The sequence below is a fragment of the Lates calcarifer genome, linkage group LG10 (assembly GCF_001640805.2).
Source record: "Lates calcarifer isolate ASB-BC8 linkage group LG10, TLL_Latcal_v3, whole genome shotgun sequence".
NCBI classification, from domain to species: domain Eukaryota; kingdom Metazoa; phylum Chordata; class Actinopteri; family Centropomidae; genus Lates; species Lates calcarifer.
This window is the reverse complement of record NC_066842.1, coordinates 2,108,919-2,121,296: the sequence shown is the minus strand read 5'-3', so window position 1 is coordinate 2,121,296 and position 12,378 is coordinate 2,108,919. Positions and strand designations below refer to the sequence as shown.

Sequence of the window (12,378 nt, the reverse complement as noted above, 5' to 3'; positions counted from 1 at the left end):
GTCTACACCCCACTGTATCTGCCCAATGGTGTGTACATACACTGCTGTCTTTACTGTACATATCTGACTATGGTGTATACACACAGTATTTGGAGGGTTATTTTTAAAATGTATTTCTCTACAGTTTACAGAATACATACCCGTAAATGCAATTTGCAAGGTTAGAGTAAAGTAAGTAATGTGTCATTACATTATTATGTAACACTGCTTCAGACTTTACAGGTTGTGGTTCAGAGTCAGTGTCAGTATAAAACCAAGTGAGTCTCTTCGCTGGCTCCTGGTGTTTGATGACACCTAGTGGTCATGGAGAGAACAGGCTCAGATTGTTGTAGGTGTCTGGCAACATTATGGACAGGATTCCTACAGACAGAGCTTTTTTATTAGAGAGTGAGATCCTTTTTGTTTAACCATAAACATCAGTATATACCAGACTCCACTGATACAAACAGGAATTTTACCTCACAGAACAAGGGAGCTGTTTGAATACCTCTACCTCGATCAGTTCTTTGCCTAATATTATGTAGGTTTCCATTTCCTGACAGTGGTTTTATTGTTGTGGCTGGTCAGTGTTTCAGTCTTTAGCAGCAGTGCAGGTTTTATCTCTTTCATTTAGTCAATGCAGCTAAAAATATCAGGATTTGTTTTCCCTCCTCAGAGGAAGCCATTTGCTGCCGTTAATCCTTCTTCAGTATGAAGAACAACTCTCCACAGAACTGAAAAGAGAACTCATCACATGATGTAAGTTTTTTTTTTTTTGGTTTGTTTGTTTTATCCTCATTTTTCTTCCTCCAGAGTCGAGTGTTTCTGTGTCAGAGCTGTACGTCTGTTCGCTGTCAGTCACTGGAGACTCACACAGGAAGTGAAATATTCTGGCAAAAGATGAAACATTCAGCTCTGCAGGAACAACTTACCAAACTTTTCCAAGGTAAAGAAGACGGAGAGGTGTTTCACTGTTTCAGGGATTAAGAAACCAAAGTGTCTCTGCAGTTCCACAAACTGCCACTAGATGGTGTCTCTAAAGGATTATTGGCTCTATAGACGTCCATTAAAAAGTGCCAAGACGTGCTCTAAATGTCTGATTTTACCTCCTCTAATGTATGTAGAAGAATGACTGTTACAGGGAGACTGTAATAGGGAGAATTTCTAAAGGACTTGAGCCACGACCCGTCCTGACTCTCTGCAGACTGCTCTGCTCTGAGGAAACATGTTTAAAAGATGTTAGAACATGTCAGAAACAGGCTTTAGAATATTTTCCTATTTAAATATCAAACAGAAATTTGTAAAACTGTTGCTGTAACATCGTTCCCAGTCACTTAGATTCATATTTTAATAATGTGTTTGAGCTTGTTGGAGACGATATGTGTGTTTTGTGTCGATCTTGTGGTAGCAGGGTGTCTCTTTGAGCCCCAGCAGGTGTTGATGTCTTCGGTTTCGGCGGTGCAGGCAGCAGTAAAGTGTGAATGGGGTCTGGAGGTGTTTTCACACTTGGACTCACTGCAGAGGTTTTTTTTTTATTTTCCCCTTGACCTGAGGCTGTTTGTCCCTGAGAGAGTTTGGTTCGTTGAAGTGTGAAAAGGTGATAACACGTCCTGCTGTCATCCACATCTCAGAAAAATAAGAACAACGAGAAGTTTGCTTTTTCCACCTCACAGGAATAAAAGGAGTCTGTCTGCTATTAAAATAAAATGTGGAGCACTGTGCAGCTGTGGCAGAGGAACACTGTGAGCTCTCTGAGTTTGGTATAAGAAGAATAATGAGACAAATTAGAATATTGGCTTCCAGCAGCTTCAGTGCAGAAATGCTTGTGTCAGTGTTGGACTTCAGAGGAAACATCAAATAAATCAGCAGTTCATCCACCTTTTACAGCAGCACACTCACCCTCTCTCTCCTCAGTCTGCAGCTGCCGAACCTTCTCCTTTCAGATGTTTTTTGGGGGGAGGAGCATTTTCTTCTCCCTTTCTCCCCCTCAGAGCAAATCCTCCATTTATCCTCCTCCCTCTCTCTCCCTCTCTTTCTCTCTCTCTGGTGTTTTCCGCCGGTTCAGGAGGAATTCCACTCAGTTTCTCTTCTCTCTGCTGTGACTCGCGGCTGCTGAGGATGGACGCTCGGATCTTCACCCTGCACGTCCTGACGCTCTGCTGCCTCATCCACGGTAGGTTTAACACACACAATAACACACACACACCTCCTCTTTGCCTGTCAGTCAATCAGTCCAGTGGTTTAGTTAGTTTTCTTTCTCTTGTTAACTCAATGAGCAGCAGAAATGGATAAGAATAATGATAATCAGTCCGTTTTCATGCAGCAGGTTAAAAAATCTTTGTGCAGAAATGGGAAATACAGCAAATTAATAGATGCAAAGGTTTAAGACAACCATTAAAAGGTCAAAAATTATTCAGGAGAGATTATTTCCAACGCAAACTGTGACCAAAAGTCACAAGATGCAAATGTCACAGTCACATTTTGATGGAACTAGGTTGAAATAATTTAAAAGGAAAGGTTATTAAATAAAAAAGTCTAAAGCTGCACTTAAACCTGTGCTGCTTTAAAGAGCTGCTTTATAAAGATGAGAGGTTTCTGAATGTCTCTTGTCTATCACACAAAATGGACAAAATAACATGAACACAACACGACAGTCTGTATCCCTGAATTATGATCGCTCTGCAGTTGGATCAGCATCTCTCTGCAACACATCAACACAGACTGAACTCAGGAAGAAGATATAATGAGATGAGGTCTTTAAAAAGCTCCAGTCGAAGCTCAGAAAATGTGTGGAACTCATGATGGAACTCTGACATTTCTGTTTGTTTCATGTGTTAATGTGAGAAAGGCTCCAGCCTCCTTCACCGGTCATTTATTCCTGATCCCATTCCACTTCGTCACATTTTTGTTAGGAGACGTCAACTTTTGCATGAAAACTCAATTTGTTTTGTTTCAGATTTCCTCTAAGATGGATAAAGATGCGCAAGAAACAAAACACGATTCATTTTTAAATAGCCAAGCATACAGTCACCTGTTCAACAGAAAGACACAAAGGATGAAAAGACGACAGAACATTGAAAGCTAAAGGCAAATTTGGACTGTGGAAGTTGTTCTTAGCTGTACGTAGCCAGCTGTTAGCATCAACTGCTGTTTACTTAACAGGGCAGCGCTGCTTCTTCATCCTCAGATGACGAACTGAAGTCAGACTGGACGCATCAACATTTCAAGATAGCAAAAACTTACATATAGCACCTTTAAATCTTACATTACGCAGACAAATTTACAGACAAGCGAAAATCTACAGGATGTGACTGACACAGTGTCCATTACAATTGTCCTTTGCATTGTAACCTGCTTGTGTACATGACTACAGTGAGTACAGAAGGCCAGAATTGATCAGGAAGTCACTCTGCGTCAGTAAATCTAACACAGGACAGTTTGGGGTAATAACTGTCTCATCTCTTTTCCAAATCAGTGGCCTAGATAATTGGTTTAAACTAGAGATTTATGTACAACCTGTGAGACAGTGACGACCTGATCTGTGCAGGGAAGAGTCGTTATAACTGGTCTAAACCTAGGTTTTTCTTTACATGTACAGATAAGTGTTGGTCGTCATGTCAAGGATTTGAAGCATGAGCCTTTTTTCTTGGATGACTTGTTGACTTTGCGCTGGAGGTTTTTTGGATGTGACTGTGTGTGTTGCTGCTCACTGTCCCTACTGTCTGGAGGGACATTTTGTAACCTGCTGCTTTGGTTTTACTGCTCACCACCATCTGTGTCTGATACTGAGGCCAGAATATCCAGAATTAGGGAATGAGGCCTGGTGGAGCTGAGGCTGAGCTACTCAACCAAACATGCTCCAAAACCCCATAACACTCATAATTACCCTTCAAATCCGTTAACTGGAACAGCAGAGTTCATCTGAGCGTCCAGCAGTTGGAGGGTTTTCCTCGGAGGCAGCATCTGACGGCTGTTAGACGAGCTGCTCCTGTTAAGGAGAGAACATTTTCTTTCTGGCCGAGAAGATTGACACCACTGTCATGTCTGTCTGTTAAATATGAGCAGCTGGTTAGCTTAGCTTAGCATAAAGACTGGAAACAGGGGGACTAAATCCACCTTTTTGTCTAATACAATGTGGTTTTTGAAAGCACAACACAACCTTTGTGTTCTATTATCTTGTTTGTCCGTGTAACAGTTTTTACAGAGCATGCACAAAAGCACACCTTGCAATAAAAAAGCAGAATGTGAACTAAATAATGAGGCATTTTAAGGAGGCACATAACAGCAATGAATGTTTAAGAACTGAGAGTGTGAAAGGTTCACACACACAGACTCGGTGCAACATTATATCCAGGCTTAAAGGAAGAAATTTATTTCAGACCTTTGTTATTGTTTCATTCGGGTCATTACCTGTGTTCACCCTCATTTTCTGGTTTTTAGTGTCTGATTGACACTAATTAACTCCCACCTGTTGTTCTAATCACCCAATCAGGACACAGCCCTGAGTGAGAGTTCATCTTTAGATTTGCCTGCGTAGTTCCCCGCTGTCTGTTTTGTGTCTGGAAGTTGAATTCAAACCTCACTCTGTTAAAGGGTTATCTTTTGGCTTTTTTCCAATTTGAGTCAAACTTTCTCTGATGGAACAAAATCTAAGATAAAAACCCAGATCATCAGTCAGGTGAAGCTCAGAGCTGATATATGCTGTAAGTGTTTCAGCCCTGAGGTCGTATCTGTCTGTGGACGTAGACATCTGGAGTCTGATCACCGTCCTGCAGGCTTCAGACTGCAGATTATTCTTGTTTGCTCTGAATCAACGTGTTTTCTTAGAAAAAGAAGCACATGATACAACTTTAAACAGACATGACTGCTTTGTTTCACAGTGTTGATATTTTCTATAAATAGTCAGATTTTACTATGAACACTCAGGAATATTAAAGCTTAAAGTCAGACGTCTTATTATCTCCTCTGCTAAGAAGCAAACAAACAGACACTTCACACATCAGAGTCCAAACTAAAGGAGTGTGCTTCTTACATCACCTCCTTTAAAAGGATTAAACTCAAGATTTTAACTTTTATTTTCACCAACCGTCGGCTTTGCGTCGCTCAGCTGCACAGAGCAAAATGTTTTCAGTTTAACAAAGGGAATCAGGGACAAAACCAAAGCTGCTGTTTGCAGAGGATGGTCAGACAGATGTGGACACAGCAGATAAACTCAGTCAGACAGTTTGAGAAGGTTTTCTGTGTCACCAACGTGAACTGACTTTGCTCAGAGCTTCACTGGTTTTTAATATTTTGTAGGCTCCATATCTGACAGTGTTTCAACCTGTGCATTTCATATAGGAATCATTCTACTCCCTTTGAATAAACAAAAGTTACAGATTTGAATAAAAACGTAATTAAATTTAATTAATAAAACTTGTGGAATTTCATTTTCAGGAAATTTCCTTTCAGGTTTTAGGATTAGTTATCAACTGATCAGCCACAGTGTAGGTCGCCCTCGTGCTGCCAAAACAGCTCTGACCCGTCAAGACCTCTGGGGGTTTCCTGTGGTGTCTGGCACCGGGACATTGGATCTGGCTTGTTCTGGCAAAACACAAAAATCTAAATAAAAATCTAATTCCTAAAACTGTTTTTCTTCTACAAAAACACCTGAGTGCTCACATGAAACCAGCGGATCAACGTGTAGAGCGACACTAAAAGGGGACATGAATTCATGTCCTCAGTATTTCAAACGTCCTGACAGTGACCCTGAACACGGGGACAGGACTGACAAGTTGAGGGCTGTCGTTACTCTCCCCCTCCTCCCCCCTCAGTCAGCCGGGGCCTCGCCCAGCTCCTGTCAATCATCCTGACGAGCCGTCATCCCCGCTGAGGCTGATGTAACCGGTGTCCGTGAAGCCTTTTGAGGCCCTGTGTGACTCTGGGCCGTCTGAGATGAAAGGTGACAATCATGAGAGAAATCTTTGATCGTCGAGTTCCAGATCTCACATGTCCAACAAAGGATAGAGGCCAGAGGCTTCCAGCATGAAATAATAATCTAACATACACACAAGGCAGAGCGTTTGTGCGCTGGTTCACTGGTGATGTATGATGTACCGCACGTCCATCTGACACCAAGGTTTTATTGTTATTTATTATCAGTGCAGTGTCGTCCAAACGCACCTTCACTCCTCTGTTTGTTCCTGCTTCCTTCAGTTATTGTTGGAAACACACTAAGAAAACTGTCCCATCTTCAAATCCCTCATTAATGGAGCCTAGACCTTTTCTTCATGACTCCATGAACGAGATTTTCTCATTAAATGTGTCTCTGTCACAGAGTCTATGACTGAAGCTGGAGCAGCAGAGAGAGTTCACAGTTTATATCCAGAGACTCGCTGACATTACAAACAACAACGTTTCTCACTGTGAAGCAGAAGAGAGACGAGGCACGTTCACCGAACACCAACCATGGTTTTGGTATTTAGCCGAGTTCAGGCTGAAAATAGAATCTAATAGAAGCTGTTCTGTGTTGGTGTGCAGGCTCTCTGCAGGGTGCGTATCAGCGACGTCTCTACAAGGAGCTGATGAGGAACTACAACCCGTTAGAGCGACCGGTCAACAACGACTCCCACAGCCTCACCGTCCACTTCAGCTTCAGCCTGCTGCAGATCATGGACGTGGTGAGAACACACACTCACACACAAGCAGTGCACGTCGCGGAGTGTTTAATCTACATTTGATTTGATTAGGGAAATGATTCAAAGAGTTTCCTGCTGCTGGTGGAGTCATGATGATTTCTGGAGTGAATGAAAAAAAAAAACACAAACCAGGATCTGTCGATGCAGCAGAGTCAAAGATATCTACCCACAATGCAGCTTCACCAGCAACAGTGACAGAGAGAGAAGCCTGGAGATGATGAGGAGCTACAGAGGTGAAGGTTGAAACTAATGTTACGTTTCTGAAATGTGGCGAGTGCCTGAGACCAGACGCCCAAAGATTTATTGTCTCATTTAAGGAGCTGAAACCAGACGATATCTGACCTTCACTGTTCTGGTTTTTAAAAATCAAGTGAACAGTTGTTAAATTAGCTGCAGTCGATCCTGAATCTCTGCAGCCAATGTCGAGCGTCTGCAGACTGCTCAGGATCGTTTCTCTGATCAGACGCTGCAGGATCGACGCTCATTACCGACCTCAGTGATGAACTCCACCGCTGTGTAGTCAGACATAAACACACACACATCAAGATGCACAACGTGAACTAAACAAACACAAGTCGCTCATTTGTAACTCGCACACATCTCACACCCACAAAACACTCACTCTGCCTCCTGCCAGGGACTGACAGCAGGAGACAACCCTCATCTTCACACACACAGCGTGTGACCACACACACACACACACACACACACACACACACAGCCCATCATTAGACAGGTCAGAGTCCTGGGTGCAGCAGTTTTCACTCTGTGTCAGGGTCTTGTTTTGGTTCTTGTTTATAGAGACTGACAACACGCTGTTTACCCTCTGTGTGTGTGTGTGTGTGTGTGTGTGTGTGTGTGTGTTCTGTCCCCTCAGGGAATTTTAGGATAGCAACACACCAACCCAGAAAACTGATGGAGTCAGAGGTGACAATAAAATGATGATATCTGGCTTCACTAAACCGAACAACAATGAGACTACAGAGGTTGTCGGGGACGTTAACATGAAAACCCATCTACTCACCAGTCCACCTTTACAGCCTCGTTGTGTTTCTACTCACGCTCTTTCAAACTCTCACTAACTTTCTAAGAAGAAAGGCTTTTGTAGAAGAGCTCAGAGCTAAATGAAATGACCAGTTGGAAGCTTAGTGGTGGAGACGTTGACGTCATGTGACCGTGGTGTAGTTGGTTTATAGCCTAACATTAGCTTCTTACTTCAAACATCTGTTCATCTGTGGCTTTTTGTGGAGGGAACCAGGCTGATGCTAACTTCAGAAATACATCATCCCTTTAGTTCTGAGAGGTCTGAACGAAGCTGTGGATTGGAGAATCGTTCCATCTGATATTCACACAGCAGGACTGGATGGAAACACTAATTCAGTCAGATTTTGTTTTGCTGAATTTAAAGTTTAAAATTTAAAGTTCGTGCCACATTTGGACAGAAAACGTGTCTTGGATCTCGTTTCATCTTGAATCAGTCACATCATCTCTCATCTCATCTCGTTTCTGAGGTCACAGGTTACCTCTTCCTTCACCTCTGCCTCTCTCTGCATGCTGTTTGACAGTGGCTCTGCTGGAGGAACTAACTTGTTGTCATCCAGATTTTCCTCCCTGCTATCAGGCTGTCTGTGCAGTCTGTGCTGTTCAGCCTCTAGTCGAGAGATTTCACTTTAAATGTCCTCAAACAGCTCCGACAAAATGAGAGGAGCTTCAGTGTAACAGCTCAGAGAGAAAACAGCATCACTCCCCACAACAACACACTGATTCGTTAGAGGTAATTAAAGATTCTCTCGCTGCTCCACAGAACAAAATAATCATATTCTGTGGGGGCTCGATCGATATCAGTGACTCAGCCTGAACGTGGCTGAGTTCAGCTTTTACAAACTTTCCAGGACCTGGTTTCATCGTCACTCCTCGTTCTTTCAGTGACGTTATTCCTTCTTTCCTGCTTCGTTTAGTTATTTCTGAGCACAGAGGTTAATGTCATCAAGGTAACAAAGGACAGAATAATAATCATCATCAACTAAGTTGCTCAGGATTGAGTTGTCATTCAGTGTTTCATCATTACTCATCATTTTTAGCATCATATTCTGCGTTAATCTATTTCTACATCAAGTGTTTCCCACTTTCTGAGACCTGGATCAGCAGTATGTTTGGGACCTTTTTTCGAAACAAGTAAAAGTGGATTTGGACTCGTCCTGAATCCACTCGCTCCCTGTGCCTCGGACTGTTAAACTGAAGCTCTCTGTGGGTTTCAGTCGTATCATATCATCGTTCTTAATCCTCGTGTCGTCTGGTCTCATCAGTTTTACCGCCTGGTTTTCTTATTCATCACAGTCTCATCATTAAATCGTCAGTTTGGGTCAGTTGTGAAAAGACTTCATCTTTCAGTGTCTCTGAGGAGCTGAGAGTCCTCATCCATCCTGTGAGTCGTCCTCCATCACTGAGCCTCCTGGTTCATCATTTATTAACGTCTGATAATGACACAGATTCAGAGTCAGCAGAGGACGGAGGCAGCGTTCGCTTCTCTCTCAGGCTGTTTTCCTTTCTGATCTCAGGTGAATCTTGTTCTTTAGTTTGACACAGAGCCTCCTCCCCCTCCCCCCTCCGTCTCACAGCTCCCCACGGTGCATTCAAAGGCAGCTTCTGACTTATGTAAGCCTGCGTCAGCGTCGTAGCTGCAGACTTTGTTAATGGAGTCTTTATGAATGCTGTGGGAAAGCTCTCACTCAGGGGAGCTGTCTCCAAACTCAATTTACTCCTTAACTCCAAATGAGTTCCCACATATGAAAACATCAGGACTGAGCAGGGACGTCCCGGCACAGCAGGTAACAAACACAGTCTTATGTAACAACAGGGACGTGTTACGATCTTAAAACTTAAGATGAGTGTAAACTCAGACGCTGCAGTGATGATTAAGGTTTATAGAGGGTGTCACATGTCAGTCAGACTGTACGCTTCAGGCGTTTTGAGTTGCAGTGGTTTCTAATGGACCCAAAGTTGATAGAAAGGTCTCAGACCAGTCCTGCTGCACAGTCACTGCTGTAGGTTAATAACCTACGGAGCAGGCACTACACAATTATCTCTGCCATCTCATAAACGGTGATTTTTCTGGTCTGACAGGAGCCTGTCGGTTGGTTGGGTGGAGGGCGGCTCTCAGCTCCATGTGGTGGGATCACAGTTTCACAGCTGCTGCTGTTTTGCCTTGTTGCTCCTGAGCTTTAGATCCAGACCAGTAGGTTTTCTTTCTGGCCGGTTGGTCCGGGCTGAGACTCCCAGGTGTGGTGGAGGTGGAGGTGGAGGTGGAGGTGGAGTAGAGTTGGTTTCCTCCCTCCACTGATGCTGCTGATGTTTCACCAGCCTCCGACGTGAAGCTTTGTAATCAACACTCTGTGACAAAGATGAAACATTCCTACATTCAGTCGATTCCTCTGCTGTGAAATTATTTATTATATCATTTATCCAGTGTGAGAGCATCATACATCAGTGAAGGTTTCCAACAGGTAACTAATCACTAAACATCACGGCCAAGACTGAAAAATACACACATATCATTAATCCAGACACAGTCAGGATGAGGACACAATACAGATGCCTGGAGTTCACCTGAGCTCTGCAGAGTCTAGACCCTGACACACATCTTAACAGATGCAGATTCACCGCCAACAACCAGAGTCTGGACTCTCACAGCTCCACATCTGAGGAAACAAACATGGCCGACGACGACGTCTCTTGTTTGTTCTCTTCTGTCTTCAGTCAGCTGCTTCCTGATTGGATCGTTCGATCCACAGACAGCGTGCTCGGCTCTCCTCGGCGTTCCCCCCAACACAACAGGATTTCTGATCGTGAATATTGAACCTGTTTAACATTTATCGGCTCTGATCGTCTTCAGATCAGGCAGGGTAACATCAGTCTGAACACACCTCACACCACAGGACAATCTGAACCGTCAGATAATCAGACCTGATGACTTGGATCAGGAGGATTCAAGCTGAACATTGGCCTGATTATCTTCTGTGTGTACCCTGCTTCACCCACTGTATTCTCCCTCAGCTGATGGAGATAAACAGCTGGTGACATTTCTGTTTGTTTTATGTGTTAATGTGAGGAAGCTTCACACAGACCTCATGTTTCACCAACTTCTCTACCTGAGCCAAGAACAGGTAGAGGACTCAGGAGAAGCAGCATTCAGCATTTTAAGAGTCAGATATGTTTCTCAGGAGCTGGTGGAGACCAAACCAGTAAAGTAGAGTGAACACTGGATTCATCAGCTAAATGCAAAGACATTTAATAAACAAAGAGCAGATGAATTAAAGCACAGTGTTGAGGAGCAGCAGGTCACAGCACAGGTGAGCTGAGTGAAGGTCAGTCATCTATTAAAGCTCTGCGTTGTTTATCTCTTTGTGTCTGCTCGCCTACAAACCACCGTCCTTTAATTCTCTGCGTACGCTCGGCTACCTGAGAATGGATTAACAGGCCGGACATTCATCAAACTGACGTTATTCATATTCATCCCCGCTCTCCTCCTCCTCTGCTGGCTCGCCGCCATCTTTAAGATTCATTTAAAGGGCTGAGAGAAGCAGTGGAGAGTGGACAGACTGCAGACACTCAAACACACACACTGACTGTTTTATGTTTCTTTTTAGGATGAGAAGAACCAAGTCCTGACGACCAACATCTGGCTGCAGCTGGTGAGTCTTATTCTCAGTAAACAGACCCAGAGAAAGAGCTCCTCTGTCCCTTTATTGACTCTGTTGAATGAGGTTCTTTGTCCTGAACTCTCGTTATTTCAGCTCACAGAGAAACTCTTAGTGGAACTTATTAAACTATGTCACAGAGTTATGGTACGTTTCCCAAAAGCCTTGTTTCCTGAACACGGTGAGGTTTCACTGGAGGAGCCACTGTTAGAGTTTGATGTTTCTAAAAACTCTTCTGTAATGTTGTGTAGGTGGAACTGCTGCTCTACAGCTTTAGTTTTAAAAAACAACGTGTTGTGTTCTTTGTATGAAAAGACCCTGATTGATGAAAACACGAAGCATCAGAGGATGTGTGACACAGCAGCCTCAGTGTTGGTTGGTTATGGTCAGGCTCTGTGACGACCTCTGCTGAGTTAAAGGTGGAACAACAACGCCCCAATATTTATACAGAACCGAGAGGCGGGATAACGGCACAACATTCCCACCTCAAACAGGAAGTACAGAAGGAGCTTAAGAAGCTAAATCAGAGCAACTTAAAGTCTGACACACAAAGATTTTAAAAATCTTTTTAAAAATAACGTCAGAGTTCACCGCTGTGTTCTTATAGTGTGAGATGTGCAGAGAGAAAAGCAACACAGCCACACCACACACTAACAGATTCACCACCAACAACCAGAATCTGGACTCTCACAGCTCCACATCTGACGACGTTAGAGGAAACAAACATGGCCGCCGCCGCCGCCTCTTGTTTGTTCTCCTCCGTCTTCAGTCAGCTGCTTTCTGATTGGCTATCGTTCCGTTCCACGTGTTAATCTGAGCTTTAGAGGAGCTGGCAGGTGGATTTAGTTCCCTTTGGACTGTTCCCCCGTTTCCAGCCTTTATGCTAAGCTAAGCTAACCAGCTGCCGACTGCTACAGCACCAAAATGCTGTAATATCCCTTTATCATGTTTGAGCACTGGTTTAGTTTAAATGGATGATGAGGTAAATGTCTCATCAGTGGGTGAAAACCTCCCTCTGCTGTCAC

General features: G+C 43.5%; 1 protein-coding gene across 1 annotated transcript in view; it reads left to right on the top strand.

The window, feature by feature from the left end:
- The window catches only part of LOC108893554 (neuronal acetylcholine receptor subunit alpha-7), a 31,676-nt gene that overhangs the window by 196 nt on the left and 19,102 nt on the right, over nt 1-12,378 (top strand). Inside the window, exons 2-5 of the mRNA XM_018691678.2 lie at nt 656-738; nt 2,045-2,152; nt 6,499-6,638; nt 11,303-11,347. Coding sequence (XP_018547194.1) covers nt 2,098-2,152; nt 6,499-6,638; nt 11,303-11,347 — 240 coding nt within the window. The 5' untranslated portion in view covers nt 656-738; nt 2,045-2,097. The remainder of the gene's footprint in view (nt 1-655; nt 739-2,044; nt 2,153-6,498; nt 6,639-11,302; nt 11,348-12,378) is intronic.